This window comes from Triturus cristatus, chromosome 11 (genome assembly GCF_964204655.1).
Source record: "Triturus cristatus chromosome 11, aTriCri1.1, whole genome shotgun sequence".
Classification (NCBI taxonomy): Eukaryota; Metazoa; Chordata; class Amphibia; order Caudata; family Salamandridae; genus Triturus; species Triturus cristatus.
Genome location: NC_140594.1, coordinates 270,981,032 through 271,008,462, shown reverse-complemented (window position 1 = coordinate 271,008,462; position 27,431 = coordinate 270,981,032). Strand labels below are relative to the sequence as shown.

The 27,431-nt window shown below is 44.6% G+C and overlaps 1 protein-coding gene across 2 annotated transcripts in view; it reads right to left on the bottom strand.

Moving 5' to 3' along the window:
- SMTN (smoothelin) overlaps nucleotides 1–27,431 on the bottom strand; it is a 981,050-nt gene that overhangs the window by 707,885 nt on the left and 245,734 nt on the right. For both annotated transcript variants that reach the window (XM_085636208.1, XM_085636207.1), the window contains exon 3: nucleotides 21,449–21,609. In XM_085636208.1, the coding sequence (XP_085492334.1) occupies nucleotides 21,449–21,609 (161 nt within the window). The remainder of the gene's footprint in view (nucleotides 1–21,448; nucleotides 21,610–27,431) is intronic.

The following is a 27,431-nucleotide window of genomic DNA, read 5'->3' as shown; positions in this document are numbered from 1 at the left end:
AGCTGTATTGCTGAGAGGTGGTCGGAGGCCAAGCCCCCTTTCTCCACCACTCTGCAAACACGCCTCCTAATCCTGAGGCCCTCAGAAGTATAGTGGAATTTATTCCCCAACCAGAAGCGCCCCAGGAGGCATGTCTGCAGAGTGGTAGAGAAAGGGAGCGTGGCCTTCAAGTCCTCTAAGCAATCCCGCTGTCTGTCTGCAATGTCCTGGGGTGGGCACCCCGTTACATTGCTGGAGCCGGCCCTGGGGGGTGGCGGTCACCAGGGCTATGGAGGGCTTCTGGAGGGGGGCAGCGCAGCCCCCTCCTATCTTGTAGATCATCCCAGGGAGGTGGTGTTCCCCAGGGCCAGGGTTCCGAAACAGACCCCCGTCATTACTTCATTTGTGCCCTGGGGAGGTGGTGGTCCACGGGACTGTGTGGGGGGGCTGGAGCCCCCATCCAATTTTTTAGTTCTAGCCCCAGGAGGTGGTGGTACCTGGGGCTGCGGGAGAGGGGCTTGAGCATTTAAGCTTACTATAGCCCCATGGGAGGGGGGGGGGGGTCCAATGGGTTGCGGGGTGCCTCATGCTTTTGCTAATCAGTATACGGTCCCCGGGAGGTGGCAGTCCCCAGGGCTGCGTAGGGAGGGGATGGAGCCCCCCCATGCATTTTAATTTACTATAGCCCCGGGGAGGTGGCAGGCCCCAGGGCTGCGTAGGGGGGCTGGAGCCCCCCACGCTTTTTAATTTACTATACCCCCGGGAAAGTGGCGTGTTGCTGGGGGGCCGTTGGGCCCCCCGCATTTCAATCAATTAGCACTGGGGAGGTGGTGGTCTCTGGGGTTGTAGAGGACTGCACAGGCCCCCACATAATTATTTCTAATTGCCCCGGGACCTGGCCCACCCGGGGGCCTAATTAAACAAAGCATAGCAACCACCGCATCGTTTTTTAAAACTTTTCAGCGGGATTCATGGATCCACCTCGACTCCCACCAAAAATTTGAAAATAAAAGGATTTTTGGGCCACAGGGACGCCCCCCAAGAGGCCCAGGGGGTCTGGGTGTTTCTATCCTACCCCTTATCTTTTTTCTTTTTTTTAAATGTTTTGTCTTGTGGCTCGGTTCATCCGAGTCACAAAATGGTGCCAACACTTCCTGGTTTGAAGTGTTGGCAGCCAATCAGATCTCAGGCTCGAAATCGGGAGGGGTCGCGTATCCACCGAAGCCACAGTTGTATATCTGCGAAATCTTTAAATTTCACAGGAACTACTGAATGGATTTACACCATTTAACAAAAAGAGTGCTTTATAAACCAACAGCTACCTTTTTGCCAAATTTGGTGTAATTCCATTCAGCAGTTTGGGCTGTAGGTTAGTCTAAATATTCCTATGGAAATTAACATGGAGAAAAAGCATTTTGGGACCACTCTTTTTTGCTCAGCCCCCGCTTGACAGATCATCCCGAAATTTTCAAGACAGGAGCTGAAGTGAGTGTCAAATTAGGTTTGCAAATTTTGCGAAGATTCATCAAACGATGCCAAAGTTATTCGCAAATAAAAAACTGCTCTTTACTAGAAATCTGGTCCTAACTATAACTACCTACTGGTGGCGGCCAGTAGGATGGATGGATTATATATTTGTATTTGTTTAGGTTTCTATTTTAACCGCTTAACCGCGGCGCAAATTAATGAGTAGGCGGGCCAAGTCGGCCAGCGGACGTGCGCAGCACTAGCGAGGTAGTGCTCGCAACGGCCGTTGGCCAACGCGAGCACGGAACGGGTTAAACAATTTCGTCTCGGCCAATGTAGCATTATTAGAATTATTGCCGCTATAAACTTGTGTAACATTATAACCACCACTGGATTTAGTGGGATTGCTGGAAAAGTGTATAGTAATGTTCTTGACCTACTGATCTGAATACCATTGCAGACGGAGCCTGGCTCTGGAACTCTGGATGCAAAGTCTTTGTTTTGAGTCATTGCAAAGACGTCTAGTGATGCAGTTTCCCACTCTTCGCAAATGTCTTGCACCACTTCGTCATCCAGAACCCATTCATGGTTTTCCTCAATGAAGAGACTTAGGAAGTCTGCTTGTTGATGCACTATGCCACGGATGTGAACCACCTTCAAATAAAAAACTATGCCCCCTGCCTGAAGCCGGATCTTCTGTACTTTCTGTGACAGCGGTCTTGACTTTGTGCCTCACTGCTTGTGTAAGAAATGCATTGTTGTATTGTTGTCCATCTGACTAAGGATGGTTTTCATCATTAGGGACAAAAGAAAAGCCTTGAGAGCCAAATTAACCACTCTCATATCAGATACTTGAGCTCTCCTTTTCCAGCCAATGACCTTGTGAGGACAATTTTTATAGATAAACTCCCCATCTTTTAAGAGATGCCTCTGTGACAATTGCCTGTTACAGTGCTTCTTGCTGGAACGGAACTCCTTGAAAGTGATTTCACATTCTGCACCACCATGAGAAGCATTGCTTCACCGGAAGCGTTTGCTAGAGCTTGTCTTCCCAATTGTCCTGTCTCTGCGACCACTGATCTTCCAGACATAGCAGCAGGGGTATATACTTTGATTTCTTTCTCTGACATGGGTGTGTCCGACATGCTGCTGGTGTTGATGATGATAAGGCCAGCAAATGGGCTGAACTCTAACCTAATGATGTATTGTGCATAAACTGGAGCTGTTTAATGAAGTATGCTCTGTGATGATTATTATAATGCAAGATGTTATTCCGATTGATGCACAAGACTGCTTACATTCCCTTCTTTTTTTAAAAATATCTTTATTCAGATTTTTTCGACAAATGATGCCCCACCCCCCACCGACAGACAGGTGTACCAATGGTTTCATTATACAGATTAAATTATAAACATTACATTATAAACTGCAAACGCATTCTTATGCATCATACATTTGATTATTTTACATAAAAAATAAAACAAATTTTTAAAAAATGACGGGAGAAGTTTATACAATTAACTTTGAGCTAAGCTCCATTGAATAAGAGGAGTCCAGATCCTACGCCCCCTTTTACGCCGTTGTTTACCCTTCCGTTTATAAATGGCAACCTCCACGTTAGACTTGGCTAATAACCTAGCTAACCACTGTTGGAAAGATGGTGCTATAGGTTCTAACCATGCCGAAGCTATGCATAATCTTAAGACCGCCATCGCAATAAAGGACCAAAGGACCAAAAGGGTTTGTGACCAAAACCAGGGTTGTCAGGTTCATCGGACCCTAAAAGGATTAATTCGCTAGATAGAGCTACTTCCCTATGCAAAACAGAAGTCAAAAATGTCTATGTCTTGTTTTAGCATTGTTAATCCTGTACAGGTGGCAAAGATATGAATAGAATCAGCATTGACCTTCATGCATCTAGGGCAGCATGTTCCCTTGCCACTCTCCCCCTTGGCAATTTTATCTGGGGTGTAACATAAGAAGAAGCAGGTTTTATAAAACTGTGCCTGCAGCTTAGTAGAGATGAGGATGGTTTGAGAAAGCAGATAGGCACACTTGAATCCGTCGGCCGATATTTCTAGTTTGCCTGCCACTTCTGTGAGATTTTTCTAAATCATCCGGGAACATTGCAATTAGAGAGGAGTAAGCTCCTCCTATAGTGTGATTCCTGGTATGAATAAATGTCTCCACTAAAGATATTTTCCCCCCAGTACCCCCCGCCTAACTTACGTGTAAGAAAATCCCTAATTTGTAAGTATTTTAAAAAGTCCCGCCAGTCCAAGTGGTATTCGTTTTTCAAATCGTCAAAAGATTTGATCCTGGATGGGGTGAAGAGGCATCCTAGCTGAATTATTCCTGCCTTGTTCCATTTGCTTATGCAATTATCTCTAAAGATAGTTCCCGGAAGAATTGCGTTATCCATTAGGGGGGTATAAGGTGAAATGTGAAATTTGCCCTAAGCCTAGCATTTTCCTCACCACCTTCCAAACCTTGAATTTGACCTTTTTATGATAACTATCATGCAGATGTCTCCATAAATACCCTCTGCTTTTATTGCTAATAATTAGTTGGAATATAGATGGAGTATCGCCCCTGCGCGTTTCCTCCGCCCCCATATTTCGTAATAACTCATTGCTATAGAGTAGCACGGATGCCCAATAATAGGCTTTTAGGTTTGGGAGAGCTAGACCGCCTCTGTCCTTGGGTAGAGTGAGAAATGTATAAACCCGCCGGGGTTGCGAATATTCCCAAATGAAGCTAGAGAACGTGCGTTCGATTGACAAACCAATGACTTGTGAATTCGAGACAGATTGCTCTGAATAAATACAAGATTTTAGGGAAATACACCATTTTTACTACATTCACTCTTCCAATAATAGATAGATGAAGATTGTCTAAGCAGCGTACATCTTTCTGTATTGAGCACAAAATTGGTTTTAGGTTAATGTCTACCATGTTCTCAAGATCAGAGGAGATGGCGACTCCCAGGTACGTAGCTTTATCCACCACCCGATGATCGTCCATCCTACTTTTTTTGTTCAAAACGATCTGTGTCTTCCCTTGATTGAGCGCATAGCCGGAGATTAGACCAAACTTGCTGGCTTCATTCACAATAATGGACATGGCTGTAGTAGGATCAGCAGATACTATAGCTATGTCGTCGGCGTATGCCAAAGTTTTTGTTGAATATTCTTGTAATACAATAGGTGCTATCTCTCTATTCATTTCTAATCTACGGATAAAGGGATCAATGTATATTGCAAAATACAATGGTGAGCATGGGCAGCCCTGGCGTGTTCCTCTGGAGATTGCTATTTCTTTAGTTAAACTTCCATTCACAAATACCACTGCTCTAGGGTTGACATACAATTTTTTTGCAATGCATGTATAAAACCTTCCTTGAATCCAACCTTAGACAGAGTTCCATAGAAATTGCAAGGAAACCCTATCGAAAGCCTTCTCGGCATCGAGAAGGATCAATGCCATAGGGTCTCCCGCAACCTCCGTACCGTCAAATGACGTAATCACTCTCTGAATGTGATTGATAGTTGGTCTCCCTGGCACAAAACCATGTTGGCTCTTAGCAATCACTTTGTGAATAATAGGGGCAACCATGTTAGCCAGAATCTTTGAATATATTTTTGAATCTGCGTTGATGAGAGTGATGGGACGGTATGATCCTAGCTGCTCTGGAGGTTTATTCTTTTTAGGGAAAATAACTATTTTTTCTCTAGACCAGGAATTTGGAGGGTGGGCGCCTTTAAAAATGCGTGTAATGAGTTCTAATAATATATTATTAATTTGCTCCAAAAACGTTAGGTAAAACTCGGAAGGGATACTATCCAATCCGGTAGCTTTCCCCTTCGGGAGATTTTTGATGGTGGTTAAGATTTCATCTATATTAGGGGGTTCCTCCAGCATAGTCTGATCTTCCTCCTCAAGTCTATCAAAAACGCCACTGTCTAGGTATCTTTCAACCTCGGCTAAGCCCCCCCTTCCTTCTTCCGTATACAGATCTCGATAGAACCGCCAAAAAGCCTCTCTGATAAGTTCTGAGTCGGTTAATTGACCCTCAGCAGGATCATTTATTTCGCGTATCAGATTGGATGTGGTTTGTTGTTGCATTCGCACAGCTAGCTGATGACCCACTTGTTCATTGACTTCATAAACCCTTTATTTTTGCGCTGTTGCTTTTCTGACTGATTTGTCGGTAAAGATGTTGGTGATTGCCGCCTTAGTGATTGCTACCTGACTTTGGATTCTAGTAATTTCTTCAACCGCTTCAACCCCGGTTGTAACTCTAATCAGCTCTTCTTCAGCCAACCTAATATTTTCCTGTAAACTCCGCATGATCTCCCTCTCGTTTGTTAGCCCTCAATGAATATTGCATCGTCTCTCCCTGTATCCCTGCCTTCAAGGTGTCCCAAACCATATCGATTGAGGCACTGCCGATATTATCAGCTAAAAAATTGGGGATCCATCCTTTCATATGGGTATAGTAGTTATCATCTATCAGCAGGGACTTTTCAAAGGTCCAGAGTGTTGGTTCTGAATTTACGGGTGCCATGTCCAGGGTGCAGATTAGAGGGTTGTGGTCTGATAATATTCGAGGCATTTTCTCTCTTTGACACTTAGTTTTTAGTGAGTTTGACATTAACCCCTTCAGCGCGGCGCGGATTACCGCGCTGTGCTGAAGGGTTCGTGCGTGGGCGGGGCCATGACGGAGCGGTTCCGTCATCCTCACAGCGCAACCGATGCGCATGACGGAGCGGTTCCGTCATGCACATCGAAGGGGTTAATACGCAATCTATTCTAACATGTGTAGCATGTGGGTTAGAATAAAAAGTATACCCTGGGTCGTTAGATTTAGATACTTGCCAACCATTCACTAGTCCGTGTACGTAGCACATATTTTTCAGAGACTTAAATACTTTCGGTTTATGGCCTTTGTAAAGCCAATCATTTTTCAAAGACCAATCAGACGTAAGATTAATATTAAAGTCCCCACAAACCATGACAGGTAGAGGCCAATGTACAAGCTCATTGGAGATTTCGTCAAAAACGGCAGGGTCATCGCTATTACTCCCATATATGGCACACAGAGTTAGCTTCTGTCCCTTTACATATTGACATTCCGTAATAGCCCATCGGCCAAATTTATCAGTTTTAGAGTGGTTAAAAACATACCCGCTGCCCTTGGCTAAAAGTGCAACCCCCCCGAACACGTGCCCCCTGCGACGTAGCGCACACCAGCGTATACCCTAATGTGTTTAAGATATGGCACTGGGATCCCTCTATGTGCATTTCTTGGAGGCACACAATATTCGCCCCGCAGGCTCGTAATCCTGTTGCCACTATTTGACTTTTTTTAATGTCATTTAATCCACAGATTTTTAGGGATAGCACTTTTAACACCACCATAATTTTGAGATAGGTGGCCTAGAAACTGCACCTACTGTACCTAATTTACCAGGTTTACTGAAAACCTGCTTACTGTTTTGAATTTGCCCTTTTGTATTACCTGACGTACTTTCTCTCTCATGTTCTGGCTACGTGTCTGACCCATCCGCTCCCCCCCACCCCCCACCCTCGCCTCTAGCAGCAACCAAACAATCACGGAAAGCACCAAAAAAAGCGAACACCAAGAACACTATGAATACGTAACGAGCCAGCTCTAACTGATATTCTACAATCTATCAAGAGCTTTCAAGCTGAAGCTAAAGCGGATAGCCGTAGATCTCGCCTGGCTGCAAAGAAATTGCAGGGAGCAGTCAGGAAGGTAGGAAAGACATGTGCCGAAATTGTGGATCGCATGAATAATAGGGGCAACCATGTTAGCCAGAATCTTTGAATATATTTTTGAATCTGCGTTGATGAGAGTGATGGGACGGTATGATCCTAGCTCCTCTGGAGGTTTATTCTTTTTAGGGAAATAACTATTTTTGCTCTAGACCAGGAATTTGGAGGGTGGGCGTAAGAACCGAACAACTGGAAGAGGATGTCACTATGCTAAAAACACGGAATGACGAGCACGAGGGAATTGTCAAGGACCTGATGTGGAAGGTTGAGGAGCAGGAAAACCGGCAGAGGCGTAATAATCTTCGTTTCCTGGGGATTCCAGAAGGCGTCGAAAAAGATGATCCGAGGAAGTTTATGATAACGCTTCTCAAAGGGGCCTTTCCAGAGCTACAAGATTGGGACTGGGACAAAGAAGTTCAGAGAGCTCACAGGTTTCCTTTATTCCCTAATAAGCATGCCCGGTATCAGCAGCATCCACGGGCCATGTTGTTATTCTTTGGCAACTTTCTGCTCCGGCAAGCTCTTTACGATCTGGCTAGACCCACTAACAAACGATCATTTGGAGGAATAGCCTTTTTCACTCGACCTGACTTTGCACACGCCACGGTCGAGCGCAGGTGGAGACTGCGACAGCTCTTTGATCCCTTTCAGAAACTGGGGGCTACGGTGTACCTGCAGAATCCGGCCAGACTTAAAATTGATTATCAAGGGACCACTTGAAGCTTTATCTCTGAAATACATTCCAAAAACTATTTAGAGGAAATTGTAGGACACAAGCAATGAACGCAAGGGTTACTATGATAGATGGGCCAAGGGAGATGCACTGCGCTAAGAAATCAGATGTTATGGCTGTTTAGGATGGGTGTTTTTCAAATCCTGTGCTTCCGTTCCCTTTTGCTTCTTTTTTTTTCCCTCTTCTTTCTTCTTTTTTCCTTATTTTTCTCTTATCCCCCTGCTTCCCTTATACGGATGCTGGTGTTATGATTCGCATTGCACGGGGGATTTGATATGTATACTCATATGTATATTTATATTTACATTCACTACAAGCTCTTCTAGTAGATTAAGTCACAGAGGAGGGGGATCAGCGGGCTCATGGTGGATTGGATGATGGACATCAAACCCCTGGCCTAGCGGCGGCCAGGTAACCTTACATTCCCTTCTTGACGATTTGACGTGAGCTCTTAGTTTGGATTTGGGAGCATGAATGGAGCTGCATTGGAATTTAATAAGAAAGTTGTTCTGAGCCTTGAGGAAGTGACAGGTGCCACAAAACGCATGGTAGCTTTGCTATTCTTGTTTTATAATTGAGGCAGTTGATTTGATGACATGATTAATTGGACGTTCTATGTGTTGTATTTGTCAGTTAGTGAATTACACTTTGACTAATTTATGATAGGATGTATGTCAACAATTGTGTGTTGATAATAAATTTATCTCATGTAATTCTAAGAACCTGCATTTGAATATTTTACTTAGAGTGCCTCCTTCCTCTTATAAAATGTAAACTTATGTTGGCAGTGGGCAACTATCATTTTGGGGTGCACCTTTATGATGGACAGACTATCTCTTTCATTTGCCCTAACTGGGAAGTGTTGTCTCACCTTAGCCTTGTATTGTTTAAAGAACCTATTTTTCTCCAAGGTTCCTGATGTGCAGCCTGTACATCATCGTAGTCTCACGTAACGGCATGATAACCGGCAGGGCTAGCGTTTATCATGCCGTTACCTTTAATCAATAAGTCCCTCAAAGTGAAAGCGGTTACTTGGACCTTAGTTTTTTCAAATCAATTCTGGACATTTGGAACCCTCCATATCTTGGGTGCGAGATTCAGCTATATATGCCGATTTCTTCCTCAGGCTGACTGTGTCTTCCGAGGTTCATACTTACCTACTATATAAATCATATCGACTAATCAGTTGGATATTTAAGAGCCCAGACCAAGTTCCCTATGGCAAACTGGGAACGAAACGTGTTGGCTGTGTGCCAGTTTTAAGATTGACTAAATAAAGAAGTCTTTTTGGAACAAATATGGCCTGGTTGATTGACTCTGCAATGAGTGCACCTTCCATTTTTCTTGAACATTTGGCCACTATTTGCATCTCCAGACGGCGGGTGCAGGAAGTGATTGCACCATCCACTAATAGATTGTACATAAGTATTTGAGGTGCTTGACCCTGGTCAGCCGTTTGTTCTTTTGTTGTTACTTCATTTACCTTTGTTATCACCAAGTTTCTTTTTGAAGGAAACTCTATCTGCAGATTCCTCCCACTTAGAATACTTCCCAGGTATCAGACTGACTCCTGAGATTTGCAAGCAATAGCTCCTGTGTGTCGGTACACTGTGCCATGTGGCTTTGCGGTGACCTTGCATTGCCCCAGAAGTGACAGAGCAGAGCCGCATATAGGTACTATTCATGTGTGCTGATGTCAGTTTCTTTACTGTCCTCCTAGCGTGCCCTCAGTCGCAGATCCATTCAAATAAACTGTATTTGACAGTGTGCTGAAAACGAACTTGGGAATATTTTAAAATGTATAGATGTCCAATCCACAGAAAAAAAGAGGAGGGAGGGTGGTATGGAATATGTGGTTAGATAAACAGCCAGAGAGAGCATTGACAAAGGTAAGCAACTTCTACTTCTGATGGAAACGTATAACTGCAGATTCCTTACCTTTTAAATATATACCCAAGCAGTACATCCCTAATGGTGGAGGATCTAAGAATTGTACACAAACCAAAAAGTCCTGCAGGACCAAGCAGTCGAAATGAGCTTCTTTGCAGACCTTGCTGACATGGCAGTAGTGCTTTGTGAAAATGTGCGCTGATGCCCACATTGGACCTTGATAGATATCCAAGACAGGAACTCCTCTTGCTAATGAAGTCATAGCAGCCTTAGCTCTGGTGGACTTGGCCCATGGCCTATATGAGAGGCTCCTTCTCGGCTAGAGCATAGCACATCTTCATGCACAGGATGCTCCATCTGAATAGAGTTTTCTTCTGTACTGCCTTTCCTTTTTAGCACTTTTCGATCCCAAGAAGACATCTAACCACCTCCAAAAGGCCCAAAACCTTCTGCCACAAGACCCCCGACCATCCTGCTTGTGGCATTGCCAGATGGCGGTTATGTTGTCTGCCAGAACTTCCACCAGTCTCTGCCTAATGGTTGGAAGCAAGGCTTTGAAAGCCAGCCAGATAGTCAGAAACCCCATCCGGTTGATGTGGAGTTGTTTCCTCAAGGAGAACACACACCTCTGATTTACAGTTCTCCCATGTGCCCTTTTCAACCTGGAGAGAATTAATCTATCACTGCTGTGAGCCCTTAGTGGGGCAGAGAAAGTGGCCTGATACAAGTCAGGTTGGTGTCTACTTGCCACCACTCATGTCCTGGAGCTATCTTCACTTTGATGTGGATGGAGTCAGACAGTCTGCCTGAGTGGTTCGACTGTAAGCCCTGCATGTGTCATATGGCATACGGGCAAAGAGGAAACACAAGGCTAGGAGCCCAAGAAACCTCAACCATACTGACCAAGACCCAGTACTGAGCTTGAAACTTTGGGATCATATCCTGTATGTCCCAAATTCCCTGATATGTTGGAAATACAGTGAACGCCAATGTGTCCTGGATAGCCCTTATAAAGGGAATCCTGTACATAGACATCAGGTGGGACTTCAGCTCGCTGATGGAAAATTTCAGCAATATCATGAGAGCAACCGTCGTATGGTGATGGTCCGCAACACAACAGCCTGCATGGGGCCTGTCCAAAGTAGCCAGTTGTCGCGTCTGGTGGTGGTCTGCAACACAACAGTCTACATGGGGCCTGTCTACAGCAGCCAGTTGTCGAGATACTGAAATACATGTGTCACTGAACTCATAAGATGGGCAGCGACCACCAGCATCACTTTTCTGAACTCCCGAAGGACCGAGGTCAGGCTTAAGGGTAGAACAGCAAATTGAAAAGGTTCTGGCTCCACTGTGAACTGCAGGTGTTATCTGTGGAACTGCAGGACAGGTATATGAAAATACACATCTTGCAAGTCCAGAGACACAATCAAATCTTCTGGGCTCAGAGCAGAAAGAACTTGAACCAGAGTGAGAATTTTGAATATCTATTTCTGCAAGAAGTCATTTAGAGGTCGCGGGTCTAAGATAGGTCTGAGGCCTCTGTCATTTTTTAATATGAGGAAGAAGTGCATGTATCAACCTTCGCCTGTCTCGGACTTCGGTACCCTCAATGGAACCTCGGCAAGCAGAAGAATAACCTTCTGCATCAAAACTAAGGTGTGGGCTAGTGTAACTTGTCCTGTTAACTGGGGAATACAAGGGGGGGACAAAATAACAGGAGCATGTAGTCTCTCTAAACAATTAGAAATTCCCATTGATACAACGTAATGGATTTCCAGGTGAAGAGGCCCGCTGCTGCCTGTGTACCAGGCCTCGTGGATGGCCTTGCTGTGAAAGTCCCATAATCTACATTACATAAAGAAGATCCGAAAAGGCAAAATATGTCTGAAAAACAATTGCATTTATTCCTCACAGCGCTCCAGCCACATACTGATTACTGGACTGCTTCTCCTCACATCTAACAAATCCCATCTATATTCCATGGTCACTTACATCCTGCGGAACTAGTCCCCAATAGCAATTCCATTCCCTTGAATACCATACTTATGTTCTCTGAATGTGGCTGGTCTTCTTCATAAGACTCTCTCAATCTTATAGGGCATCTGAAATAGTAACTAAGATGGCTCCCAAATCCCTTTGATGAAACCAGTTGATCACAGCATCTCCCCTTATTGTAACCTAATTTCTCCCTGCAGCAAATCTGCCCAGGTACTCTAATTCTTTAAGCACCCAACTAATTTTATAGGCTCACCACCATATCCAGTAGGTCTAATGTGGGGTTTAAACAACTTTACATTGTCACATGTTTTGAAATACTTTTAAAGAGAATAGTCGATTCTTCAACAGAGTCAAAAAGATTTACACCCTCTCTCCTGAACCAGAAATTGATCATAAGGACCACCACCTTGTTTTGCAGAAACTTGTAATACAGTTTAATCACTTTCTTCATTATCCTCTATTATTTCATTTACTATCCCTACTCCTGCAACATTTGCTCATTTGACCTTTAATCTTACAAAGTTTACAGATCACTATCGACCCATGGCAATTTTTATCATTTGCCATGTGACCTACCATACCACATCTATAACATTTTCTTGTAAATTGCTTGCTCTGAAACTGACCTTTCATAATTTTGTTATATGAATTTTTATACATGTTCTTATACCAACCATCTATTTGTGATTTTCCTATTACAGACATGTTACACTTTTACTGGCATCAGTCACATTTTTCTTAATCTCTTCTATGCAAGCCAAGCTATGTTCCAACCTTTTAGCTAAATGTATCATTTCGCTAGAAATGGAACATCCCGGAGTCCATAGTTTCTCTCTAACTTTATCAATACACCCCAACATAAACTGGTATCTAATGCAATTTTTTTTAACACATTACCAAATTTACATGAAGAGGCTAATCTTCTCAAAGCTGTAACATACTCTTCTACTGTTTCCCCTTTCATCTGCATGCTTTTTCCAAAATGAAATCTTTCAAAAATAGAGGAAACATTTAGTAAAAAATGATTATCCAACTTCTTAATACACACTTCACGTTCATTCAAGCCATTACACTCCTCATCGCCAATGTGAAAGTCCTGGAATCCACAGTATGTAAAGAATATCTGAAAAGGTAAAACATGTCGAAACACAATTAAGTTCATTCCTCACAGCACTCTAGCCACATACCGATTTCTGAACTGGTTCACCTTGCATCTTACAAATCCCTTCTACATTCCATGGCCACTTACATCATGCAAAACTACAACCCAACGGCAATTCCAATCTCTTGAATAAAACACTTGTGCTTTCTCAATGTGGCTTGTCTCCTGCGTAGATACGCCATGCACTATGGGGGATAGCCAGTGAGACCTTGTTGGCTTGTTGATTATTAAATATCCTTGTAAAGTTGAATGTAGATAAAACAGAGGTGCTGGTCCTAGGATTCATCATCCTCATACCTGAACCTCATTTGTTGAGTTACAGTTTTTTGGCACACACCCTGCTGCTAGGAAAAACATAGATAGCTACTTACCTGTAATCCTGGTTCTCCTACAAGTGAAATCCCATTGCAGGGGTTTTGTCTGAGCACCTCTACCAGCCTCCCTTTCATGGATGACAGAAAAGGTTTCCACGCCATGTAGAGCTGGGCCTCCACCGCAGACCAGATACCTTTAGTCTCTACCGCTTCATTGTAAACTCTAATGTGCTAACATTCAGCACCCATGGTGGTGGCAAACAGATCGAGCCATGGTTCTCCTCATTTGTTGAAGAGTCCTTGTGCCACTTCTAGGTTTGGCTGCCTTTTGTGATACACAAGGCTTTGACAGTGGAGTTAGTCTACCCTAGTGTTCAAAGGTCTCGCCAGCTGCTGCATCACCAGGAAAATTACCTGCAATTCCAGCCATGTCCAAAGGCGCAAAACCTTCTAGCCTAGGTTCTATGTCCCCAGCCCGCATTGCTTGCTCTAGTACCACATGGAGGTGATGATCTCTGTGGGCACCTGAACTAGGCCTCGACTTGATGGTTTGTAGGTCCAACAGGTGGATGTGGAGTCCACCCTCCGCTGGGGGCCAGAGGCCTCTGATCTCTAACTCCCCCTAACGGCCACCCCAAACCCAAATTGACTCATCGTTATCCACTGTCCATTCTGGATGGGGGAGGGAGAGGGGTCTGCCACTGACCTAATCGCGGTCCAGCAGCCACCACAGCAGGTCTTTTGCAGTCTCCTCTGAAATCTGGACCTGATCTGAGAGATACCCTGGTGCTGTGCACACTAGGATTTCAGATCCCACTGCAGAGCTCACATATGCCACATGGTGTATTATACCATCAATACCAGCAACCTCAGAGTCATCCTCACTGAAATGCAGACCGAGGCTGAAACAATAGGATCATAGCCAGAATGACCTGGGTTCTCATCTCCAGGGGGTGGGTGTGAATTTGCACCATGGAATGGATTCAATGGAAAGGAGCATTTGTAAAGAAATCAGGTGTGACTTTGGTACATTGATAGTGAACCCAAACGACATTAGGAGGTTAGCCATAGCCTGGAGGTGGGTGACAACTACCTGGGGTCCGTCCTCAGCAGCCAGTCGTCAAAGCAGGGGAATTATGGAACCCCGACCTCCAAAGATGAGCAGCAACCACCGGCATCACTTTTATTTTATTTTTAACTCCAGAGGTGCACTAGTGAGGCCAAAAGGCAGCACAGTGAACTGAAAATGCACCTGCCCCATCCTGAAATGCAGTTAAGGCCTGTGGACCTGCAGTGTAGTCCTGCAGGTCCAACACTACTAATCGACTGAGGGTGTGTTTGCACTGGTTGCAGCTGTTGCCAATAAGGAAAACCCCTCCTGTTGTCCCGGAGAAGAAAAAACTGAGGGTGAGGCTGGTGTGGGGGCCAGAAAAGCCCAGGGAACGCACAGCAGCCCTGCTAACCTTAAAGCACTCAAATGCTGTGTCTGCCTTCTCTCCAAAAGACGGGAACTGCCAAATTGAATTCCCATCAGGTAGGCTTGGAAATCATCTGAAAATCAGTGGACCACATTAAAGCATGCCAGCGAAGGGCCACACTGGTACCTATGGCTCTACTCAGGGAATAAGTAGTGTCCAGCATACAACGTTTCGTAAACTTCAATGCATCACAACCATCTTGCATGTCTTAAGAAAGGATGGCACAAGCATCCTCAAGAACAATGGGAAGAACTTGGGCCACCAAGTCCCACATGGTGTGAGTATAGAGGCTCAGTAAACAGCTGGTAATCGATAATGCTGTCGAAAAAAAAGTGGTGGAAGAAAATACTCACTTCCCAAACCTCTTGATTCTCTTAGACTCCCTACCTGGAACAATAAAAGGGAAAGCATTTGGGTGCACTTTGCTTGTCGACGCCTGCATCACAAGACTCTCAGGTGTGGGGTGCTGGGTGAGGAAATGGGGGTCTCCAGGTGCAGAATGGTGCTGCAAGAATCTGTCAGTTGACTGGAGGTCCTGCGAACATGGCTTGGCGTGGGTGCCCAAGATGGTGTGTGTGAGAGCGTCCTTATAAGGAAGTAGGGCTCAGAATTAGTCTGACTTTGCAGAAGTATCACAGTTAGCATTTTTCTTCAAACAGCTCTGCAGTCCTTCACATCAGCATCACAAAGGATGCACTCACCTCAGTGGCAGGCCTAGGGAAGAATCCAGGCCAGGGTATTGAGAAGTATCCAGTCCACTGGCGTCCTAGAGATCCACATACCTATTGTGCTCATGGTAGGGTTGAGAAAATTAATCTCTAGCATTGTATGCCCCATTATCTGAGCCCGTGCCAAAGGTTTATGGATGTTTTGTACCCTGACTTACTGGAATCAGAGAGGTTGCCGATATTACAGAGAGAAACTGCAGCGAGGTGGAGGACGTGCTCCCGCCTTTGTGGAGTGGAACTTATCAAGGTTCCCGCTGGGCATATAATTATTGACTCTTTCTACTACAAGGAAGCATTAGGATCATCTTACTTCGGGGTTGTAAATACCAAGCATCACTAAATAACGAGCGTTCAAGCCATTAAAGTTTGCAACCAGCATGTGAGCTGGTTTTGATGTTCTCTTACAATAGTCATGGATGCTTGTGCAGCTCTGATTGTTATGTCACTACGTCCGAATTCCAGACGCGTTCAATAGCCATTTTGAGCTAACCGCCTTGAAAAAGTCTATGAGTAGACGAAACACGTGTTGGCACATTGGCATATTCCATGCTGGGAGTAATAAGAACAGAATAAAATCACCAAGTTGAAGTATTGGACTGGTGTGGACTCTGTATATTTCAGACAAAGACACTTTTTGATTTCATCAATTGATACTATTTGTTAAGTGACGTATATCTGGCATAAGATATTTGGAATGTCTTTATTTATCTAGTACTCTGGGTGATTACAAATACTAAAGGGTGTGCTCAGTAGGGCTCTATGTTCTCACATATATAGACACATGCAGTTATATACACACATGTACACAAAATACAATGGAATCTTTAGAATATAGCCATTTGTTACCATTGATTAGTTGTCATTTGGGTTAAGTGGTAGAGAGAAAGCATTTTTCGCACTGGAGTGGAGTGGGCCTTCTGAAACGATGAGCTGAACTCCAAGGAAGTAACTGGGACTTCTTGGCCTTGACTAAAGCTAGAGGAAAGGGCTCAATTTTCACTCAAACACCACCTCTTTGACTGCTGCTTCGATACAGGATGAGAAGGTTCCCACCAGGGAATTAGAACTGGGAGTTCATAGGCTTGAAAGAATTGGAGACCATTGACAGAGAATGTAGTATTTGGGGGTACAAGTTTAATGGCACTCACCCATTTTCTAATGCCTGCATTCCCCGACTTTCAGGTTGCCTCAATGCTGTCTTTAGGCCTGACTAATTCTTTGACACGCAGAGTGCCATAGTCTGCATCTACGTCCAAGGATAACCTGTGAGGGGTCTGGTCAACATATGGTTCTACTGCTCTTTCTTCACCCATCAGTTGAAAATGACATGGAGTCCAATACTCTGAAGGAAGTACTGTAATAGAAGAATCAAACGGATATTCTCTACTATAGAGATGGATAGATATTTGCAAGCCCTTTAGTTGCTAACTCATGTTCCACCAAGATTTGACTTAACAGGGAAGGTGAGTTGGTTATGTCAATTTGGGTTCATTGTGTCACCAGTGTCGGACTAACCTCTCAACAACACTTTTGCAGTTGGGTGTTTTGAGAGGCTAGCTTGACAGCTTCTAGTTCCACTTTTTCATCCACTGCTTCTTGGAATACGGATTGCAAGCCTTAAACTCAGAGAGTCTGGCTTCTTGTGAGTTTTCAACTCCCACCTGCACAGAAATTAAGCTGAGCTCATGGACGGGAGAGGAGGAGTCAGGAGATAGACATGTCTGGTTAGACTGGGACTGCAACAGAGACCACCTACACATAGAACTGAGTTCAACTCTATGGTGCAGATCTCTAGGAGTCAGCAAATGGAAACAATACTTGTTAGAACTAGCATCTTTTGGTGTGTTTTCCCTGTAATCTTGCTCTCTGACCTCCTGGTTTTGATGGAATGCTGGACTTCGTTTTGGCAGGTTTAGTGTCCCTGCGCACTTTTTCACTGCTGTTCAGTGTTAAAGTGCAAGTGCTCCTGCTGCACATTGTGTTTATGGATTGGTGTTTCCATTATTCGGGATATATGATTTATTAGTAAGTCACTAGTACAGTGCACTGTCTGTGCCCAGGGCCTGTAAATCAATTGCTACTTGTGGGTTTGCAGCACTGGTTGTGCCACCCACAGAAGTCACCTTTCAAAGGTGTCTCAGGCCTGCTACTGCAGTGTCTGTATGACGTTTTTACTGCCATGTCGACCTGGCACGTGCACCCACTAGCCAGGCCTAAACCTTCCTTTTTCTTACATGCAAGGCTTCCCTCAGGTAGGCCCATGGTACCTCCAGGGCAGGGTGCAGTGTATGTGAAAGGTAGGACATGTACTGGTATTAACTACGTGTCCTGATAGTGAAATACTGGACATTTAGTTTTTCACTATTGCAAGGCTATCTGTCCCATAGGCTAACATGGAATTTGCTTTGTAACATCTTACAAGCATAACTTTCCCTTGGGACAAGATACAGAAATGGTGTTTAGGCTTCCTGAATTCAAAATGTATAAATACATCTTTTAGTAAAGATGATTCTTATATTCGGTGTTTGAAAATACCACTTTTAGAAAGTGGGCATTTTCTTGCTTAACCATTCTGTGTGCCTCTGCCTTTTGTGTATACCCTTTATGGGTTTAGAGTGACAGGAGCAGGGGATGTACATTCACACCAGACAGACACAACGGGGGGTTGAGTGGTGTCCTGCCTTTCCTGGGTGACTCATAGCCAAGCTGAATAGACCTGGCTGCATTTAGAGTAGGGGGGTGGAGTTATCACTTGCACCTGAATTAACTGTGGCTGCCCTACACAAACCTGTCTCCCCCTCCTGGAGTGAACCTGGCCTGAGCCAGGCAGATTTGGTTTATGTATGCTACTGGAACTTTGTTTGTACCAGCTTCAAAGGAAAATTTGGTATACATTTTGGGGCCCTGACCCCAGAACTTTAGAGCTCTTTTGGATCAAGGAACCTGCCAAGAAGAAGAGCTGGAGAAGCTGTGAGGTGAGACTACCACTTTGTTGTGTGCTTTGCTGTGTTGGCCTGCAGTAGCTGCTTCTGTCTTGGGCAGAGGAAGGACTGAACTGAACTTTCTGCCACTTCTTCCTGAGTGTCTCCAAGGGCTTGAGGTAGGGCTTGCCCTCTGTTCAAGAAGTCTCAGTAACAACAAAGACTTCAAGATCCTCTGGGTATAAACTTCTGGAAGTGGGTGTTTCAGCTGTCACAAAGGAAAAAGCAACACAACGCCATCCCTGACACAGCTGCTGGGTCTGTGACCTGAAGGCACCACAGAGGGCACCACCGCACTTTGCACCACAATCCTGGTCTCACCTACAATGCCATCCAATGTCACCACCTGGCTGCTGCTTGCACTGTGACCTGTGGGCACCGCACTCCGCACCGCCTCGCCTCATACTGCCGCCCTGGTATCCCCGACGATGCACAATGCCATCAATGGCGCCGCTGCCTGCACCGTGACGTGTGGAAACTGCTGGTGGAGAACACCGAGCACAGCCTCGCACTGCAGCCCTGGTTTCACAGACAACGATGCTCCATGCTGTCCTAGACAACACTGCCTGCACCGTGGTTTGGGGGCACCGCTCGTATGTTACACGACACACCGCCCCATTCCACTCCGCAGCCTTGGCCCACCGACACCAGCACCATCGACTCCAGTTTGTCAGACGATGACAGCACTTGAACGACGACGATGCTGCTGCTGCCTGCACCATGACCTGCTAGCACAGCAACTAGCACCGTTGCACTTTGCACCGCAGCTCTGGCCTCACCGACGCTGCTGGATGGCGTCACCAAGCCGCTGCCTGCACTTCGAACTGAGACACCACACGCCGCACTTCGTGCCGCAGCCCCAACAACCGCAGACCCCCTCAACTACAACTGCCCGGAGTTCGACCTGCAATTATTGTAACTTCAAGGGCCCGTCAACTCCTGCACCGACCTCCGGAACCGCCGCCGGCTCTTCAGAGTTTATCGCAAGGTCCCAAACGCCCTGCATTTCTAAAGGTACTCTCTATTTTGCAGTTATTTCCCTGACACCATTGCTGGCCCGCGATGCCACGGCCGGCCAGAACTGTTGGATTTGTTTGTTCACAATGCCGTGATAGCCCCATATCGAGCTATCTAATTCAAGGAACTGTTTTTAAAGTCTCTTATTGCTTATTGACATTCTTAAATAACTGTATGTTGGATCCTTATTGTTTTGATCTTGTTTTACACAGATAAATATTGCTTATTTTTCTAAAACTGGTGTGGTGTCCTTTTGTATGAATTCACTGTATTACTGTATGTTATGTGCAAATGCTTCACATTTTGCCTCTGAGATAAGCCTGACTGCTCGTGCCAAGCTACTAAGGGAGTGAGCAGAGGTTATTTTAGAAGTGTAAATCCCTTATCCTGACCAGGAAGAAGGGTCCCTACTTGGACAGGGTAACAACCTGCCAACTAGAGACTCCCATTTCTAACAATACATTTTCCCTCAATCCACACCCAGAGAAGGAGGCTGTGTCTACCTCTCGCTGTAATAGGCCTGCAACACTATGGCCAGAAAGTGAGATTATCTGGATCACATGGTGCAGCTGAAGCATGGGACTTCAAGCTCAGATGATGCCTGGGCTCAACTGACCTCGATGGTGGAATGGTGCCTCTGGAGAGAGCGAGAGAGAGAGCTCTGTCCCCAAAGGGCCCTTAGCTCATTGGGGACTGACCCCATTTTCCCCAACCCTGAAAAAATAACCAAACTGAAACAGGTTATCTAGTGCAAAGGGTTAAAACACCCTGATGCCTTTCAGACAGATAAATCACGACTGGCACAGGTTCATGTGGGTGATATCAATGCTGGCGTGTCCAGGAAGTGGCAAACTTCACATTGTCACTACCAGAAAAGGTACTCTGTACTGCACACAATGACCAAGACCCTGTACTCGCCTCCTATTCTGAAAGCAATTCATGGGTAGCTGTGTGGTAGATGACTGTCCTTCAAGCAAAAGATGCAGAGGTTAAGCATGTAAGCTGTTACAAATGACTGCTGCTGTGTCATTTCAAATATGGCTTAAGGACTGGAACATTGCTCAATAGACTACCGGATCTGAAAAAAGAACCACCACCAAAGGGTTAAGCCCTGTGTCAGGAATTTCTTACTGAAAAAGAAGCAGTTTCCGGTCCACACTGTTGGCAGAAACAGCGTGGAACAGGCAATGACAAACATATGCATAGGATGGGGTGTGCTGTGTATAAAGGATGCAGGCACGCACAGTACAGCACCCTCTTGCAAAAGCTGCGAATCAACAGCTGTAGAAGCTGGTCACAGAGATACCTAGCATCACATCCACAAATTGACAGAGGATAAGTCAGAATGCAGTGGCATGTACATATAATGAAAGTAATGATTCATTTGGTAGCTATACAGCAAAGAAGATGAATGTACAGGATCCAGATTTCTCCAGTTGCTGTGGGTGGAAAAACAATCAAAGAAAAAGATGTGGAACTGATGTATGGTGTTTGGGGCAGGGCTATTCATGCCAACATGTGGTGTTCTTAAATATTAAGTAACAGAAGGCTTTGGTGCCTCACACCCAGTCTGCAGACGTCTTATAAGGTCAGCCTGTGAACGAGCGAGCCATACAAACAATATATTTCTTTTGTAGAGATTTAGAAAGAAACACGTATCTAAACAAGCTCGTGACTTTTTACAAATGGATAAGGCTAAGCCATTTGGGAATGTAGATCGCTTGCAACAAACAAGTCTGTCTGGTATACGAGTAAATGAAACTCCATGTAAATTTCTGTAGGCAAATCTTGCTCCCATCTAGGGGCAAGCTGCAGTGAGAGAGTGTGGTCAGCGTGTTATAGAGACAAAGAAACAGACTTTGTGCATGTAGTGTCTTTGTCTCTAGGCTCAGTTTCACTCACCGTGGGCAATTTTCCTTGTTCTCTTGACGCTCACTGCTCTTCTCTGATCTGAATCGCTTGGACGCCAGCGCCTCCTCGTAGCCCTCCAGCTCCTTGCGGCGCAGCTCTCGGATGGCAGTGCGTATCTGGCGCCGCTCAGCAAGGTCCAGTGTGGCTTCCAGCTGTGGGCATACATATGGATGAATGGCATAGCACACGCTTAAGGACAGCAGATTCAATAGAACAGTACAATTAAAAATGTATTTGACAGATTAGGTGATTACGTAGTAACTTTCATAATGACGGTCAAGCATCATACAACCTCCAATTCAGGGGACTATTCCCACCAAACTAAAGGCTCTACGGGGCAGAAAGAGGAGAGCATCTACCGCCGCAAAGATTGAGACGAGGTCCCTTCCCCAGCTAAGATTCTAAGGCGGAATTTTTCCCCCTCCAAATACTGATGTGATCTCTCTTTAAGCGTCGCCCCCTACAGACTGAGGTGGGGTTCCTCTTCCCATCCACAGACTCCAAGGGACAGACTCCTTGGTGGGGCGGGTGGTTTCTACCTGGCACAAACTCCAAGGCAGGGGTGTGGGGGTCCACTGAGCTCACTCTGGGTTTTAGATAGCTGTGGTGGATTTGGGGGATCTTATGTTAAGTCTGTAGTGAGTAATCTTGATTTCTCTTTTCTCACTTAACGCTACCCTTTGAACTTCTAAAATAACCTAGACTGTCTATTGACAGTGTGATAGCACCTCAGATGTTCCCTTACTTTCTACCTTAGCAACTCTTTAGCAAATATCGATATGTGGGCACCTCCTTGGGTCTCTCCACATTTCTTTAGCTTTTCTAATTCTCCTTCCTTTTCTTTCCCTTCCCTCGTCACTCTCCTTTATTTTTGTCAGCCTACTCATTTCTAAGTTGTACATCCATCCCAGACAAACCCACAGCCTGCATTGTCCCAACATGGGTAATACTGCACACCCCTCTGGCAAAGGTTGGAGGTCCCTGGGCATGGAGAAGCGCTAGTCCTTCACAGTTTCCTGCCACTTTTGCAGATGTTTCCTGATGGAGGTTTATTGGTGATCCTCTATCACAAACAAGAAACCCTTGGGTCTGAGTAATACAACTGTTGCAGAGGAAGACCTAGCTCAAAAGGGGGTATCCCTTTGAAAAAGACGAATTCCCTCACCCACCAAACGGGGCATGCTTCATCAGTTGGAACCTCCTCGTACCATGATGCCTAGTCATGGTACAGGCTACGACCCCCCCTCACTGAGAGGAAGGAGCTCAGTTATGGTTTTTTGTGTAGCGGAAGGTATACTAAATACTGCAGTGATTAGCTCAAGATAGTCTATTGATGCATTTCTCAACCCGTTTGTGCTAAACACTCAGGCATACATAAGAGACACAATGGATGTTATTAATAAAGTAGAAGGGCTTCCTTTCGATGTATCACACCAGCTTCTTGTTACTTTTGACATCAAAGAGTCATGTACTAACATCACATAAGACAAGGCATTAGAAGTATTGAGACACATCCTTGACACTAGACCCACACCACATGAAATAACTACAGAATTCCTGACATCCTTGGCATCCCTATGCCTCAAACAGAATTTCTTTGCCTGCAAAGGGATGTATGACGTTACAACGCATGCTTTTACAACGCATGCTATTACAACGAAAGTTTTACAACGCGAGTGCATTGACAACGCAGGACATTACAACGCAAGTCTTTACATCGACTTGCACTAGATGGCGTGCTAACATTAAAAAAGTGTAATTTACTATTCCAACTCCAGTCCACGTAGCAGTAGGGAAGGTGTTGGGATAGTAAACTACACTATTTTTAATGTTAGCACGCCATCTAGTGCAAGTCGATTTAAAGACTTGCGTTGTAATGTCCTGCGTTGTCAATGCACTCGCGTTGTAAAACTTTCGTTGTAACAGCATGCGTTGTTAAAGTTGCGTTGTAAAGGTTGTTCCCCCCTGCAAAGACAACATGTACTTGCAGATAAAAGGCGTAGCGGTGGGCTGCAGTTCTCCCCAGAAGTAGCCAACCTTGTTATGTCATATTTTGAGTAAAAAATGATCTATACAGATGGAATCCCATTTACAAAATGTATTACAAATCGGTTCTGCTACATAGATGGCGTTTTGATGCTATGGGAAGCGAATAAATCATCCCGTGAAGCATTTCATGATTGGCTCAATGGTAGAGAACCAGATCTCATAGTCACTATGACGAGCGATAACGAGAATATCAACGTTCTAGTCTTCTGTATATATAACAGCACAGGACAAATCCATGTTGACCTATACACTAAGCCAACTGATCACAACAAGTTGCTACACTTGACCAGTGGACACCCTCATAACCTTAAGGAAAATCTGCCATGTGGGCAATTTCTGAGGATCCGCAGGAATAGTACTATAAAAGATGACTAGTTCAGAAATGCCACCACGCTGATAAACTAAGAGACAGAGGATATCCCAAAAGACTGGTTAAGGCTGCTTCCAAAATGGCATGGTTTACCCCTAGGGAGACCTTACTCACTCTCAAAATACACCCAGATACTAATCCTCTTATATGTGTAATTACATATAACCCCAAAACATATAAAGTCAAAAATATAATCAAAAGGAATTGGAAAATTTTGGAATGCTTTGGAATTACCCAAACTCATGTTCTCTTTAAAAAAGCAATAAGTTACGGCATCATTTAGTTAAACCTGCAAGTCCTCCAGAAAAAAAGAACCTACACGAAGCCCTTGGCCTGCTTCCCATCAGTGGTCACTACAAATGCAGTAATTGCATCACAGGCCAATTCACCAATGATACTAAAACTATTACAGTAAATGGTAAAATATATTGACAAGTTAAATTCCCCAACTGCAACACAAAAAATCTGGTAGACTGTATACAATGCCCTTGTGAGTTATCATATATTGTGCAGACCACTCAGGCACCCAGAGTACTACAACATAGATTTAGGATTAGGTGTACAGTGCCTGGTCTCCCCCGTTACAGAACATTATAAAAACTTCAACCACACGGAAAATTACCTTTTTTGGTCAGTGCTCTGCTTAGCACAGAGAGACAAAGAGGCAGTTCCATTGAATCTATTCTCAAAAGAACTGAAGCTAGGCTCATTGAGAAATATGGCACAGCTACACGTGGGCTGAATGGTGCTAATAAAATTTGGTCCCTGATTCAATTCTCCAGATCTGCTTATGAGCCCCTTACGTTTAGACCTTCGGGATTGACACACAGCATCTTGAGCTCTAAACTCGATCTCATGAAATCATTTTAACTGGGCATACCTCTGCTCAATTGTCTTGCTTTTATCAACAATAGTGCGAGGATTGTCCAGTGGAAATCACTAATTTGTTGTATTAGATATGTGGGGATCTGAGAATTGATCTCTCCACAGAATAGTCTTTGAGCATGAGATGACTACATGTTGTTACCACTTTGTGATAGTACACTACCACAATCCTCTTGTTCCATTTTTTTTTTTTTTAAATAGGATGTTGTAAGTTTCCTGATTATGATACATTGTTTAAGGGGATCTGTATAGCCTTCCCTAAACTGTGTAACATGTAGTTGCTGTTTATAAAGATGCATTTTCTACATGTTCCTTTGGCAAATAATGCAATTTCTTGCTTCCTTCAAAAATATTGGCTCATCTTGGTCAGCCCAAATGCACCCTTTTTTATATTTCCGAAGTGTCCATTTGCACATCACTATTTTATTATAACCGGTCATCCAGAATGGTTTCACGCTTTAAGATGGCCGCCAGCATTACAGAGTTGATCACATGACGGTGCGACTCCTCTTTGTTAGTTTCCGTCACTCCCACCTCTGCATGCTGAGAGCCTACGCTTTGAACGACAGACCGCCGACTTGGCCGGCTTCCCTTACGAGGATCCTTAGGACAACTAGTAAGTCTTCAGGACCTGGGAATGCTACTCCTGTGAACACCTTGGTCCTCCGTTACATCTTGTTGCTTTATACACACAGATAAAGGACCATTTCGAAGGCCTTCTTCTTACTCAATGGCTCCATCGCAATGTTGCTGAAGCGCTCGTGCAGCCCGCCTAAGTTTTGAGCGTCCACAGTATTTACAGCAATTGGTTGCTCACTCGTAATGCACTGGACTTCCTGTTTCCCCCGCTCACCCTCGATGCACAGGACCTTCTTAACAATACTATTCTCCAGGCACACAGAAGTAAGTTGAGATCACGGTTTCAATAGTTCTTTTATTCTTTAAATTGCAAATACGAACCCCTTGTCAACACGTGTTTCGTCTCAAGCTATTGTTGTCTCAGCAGACTTCTTCAGGACAAGTGTTCAGTCTCTTTAATAAATTCTACCCTGTTTCGGCGAAGTCCTGCCAAGGATTGTCATATCAGACTCACTTCTGCCTATTGTTGTGCGTAGGGTTGATATATGAGAGATTCGAAGTATTGTTTCTTAGAATGTATGTGTTCCCTCAAGGAACGGGTCCGCCGTGAGTAACGTTGACAAGTGTGTGGACCTTCTGTTCTCCAGGCCACCTCCTCTGAATTTATTCTGGAGGAATGACTGAATGTAAAAAATAAAAATAAATATTACATCACCATTTTGGTGGTTGTGTTTTTCAATGCGATTTAGACACTATTGAGCACAGCTGGCCTGGACCAGCCTGACCACAGTAACCCGCAAGCCCTCAGGCACCAAGACTTTTTCCGTGCGCCTGCATGCTCTAGGGTTATGTTCCTTCATTTTTCTCCCATATCTTCAATTTCTCCTTTTTTATTGTCATAGGAGCCCGGACGTCTGCCTTGGGATCTATCAGGCATCCAGGCAGAGTATACCCCAACTCCAGTTCAGCCTCCCTGTGGGTAGGAAAGTCATCTCTAATCAAGCTGCAGGTCTGCCCAGATCCTTTCTGGTAAATTCGCCTCCATTTGCGACTACTTTTCACTCTGCAAGCGCATTAGCGCATTTCATGTATGTTATTTCGGCACATGGGGCACGCATGATGCCTCTCTTTTTACCCTTTCGCAGCATGCACAAGCCACCTTTAACCACACCACACACACAATAAGCGCAATTGACGACACCGGCCCCAACACTAAAACGTTGGTATTCTAGTATCCCGCCGGAAGCATGGCACTGTTATCCAGATGGTGCAGTTTATGAGCAGATAATTCATTTTTCCATATAAAAAACTTTTTTTTCTATTTTTTTCTGCATGCTCTGATTTGACACCTGATATAAAATAGGACCCATGTCTTCTTCCCCTTGTCTTGCGTTTCCCACAGGGGCCCCGTTTTAATCCTAATCCAGGGACATCAATAAAGGATTATTGCATACCCTGTGGCTAGTTTTATAATCACCTTTCACCTGCTGTGCTGCCCTCACCACCTTGAGCCCATCACTTCGGTATTTAGTATACACTCCTTTACATACGAAAAACACATTCCTGAGCTCCTCCCTCTCAGTGAGGGGGTTGTAGCCCGTACTGTGACTAGGCATGATGGGTGAGGGAATTAGTCCTTTTAAAAGGGATACCCCCCCCCCTTCTGAGCTAGGTCTTCCTCTGCAACAGTTGTATTTCTTAGACCCAAGGGTTTCTTTTTTTTGGTAGAATTATAAGGTCGAGGAGTCAACCCTTGGAGGTCTCTAAATTTCCTCGAACCTCTTTTTGTGATAGTTGGTTTATTGGTGATGTCACAAAATGTGTAATCCCCAAAAAAGTGACTGCATGTCTTCTTTGTATTTTTGTGTAGGTAAAGTGACTGACTGAAAGGTTTTGTTTATTGTTAAAATATTGTTACATTAATATTGTGGCATAACAAAAAAGAAAATGCTACTTACCCAGTATGCAGCTGTTCTTGGCATATAAAGCTGTACATTCATATGCGTTAGCATAGATAGCCATCTGTTGTTGGGCCCGGATGTTTGCACTTTGTTTTTCTTTGGAGAAGTCTTTGTAGTCACGAGGTAGGTG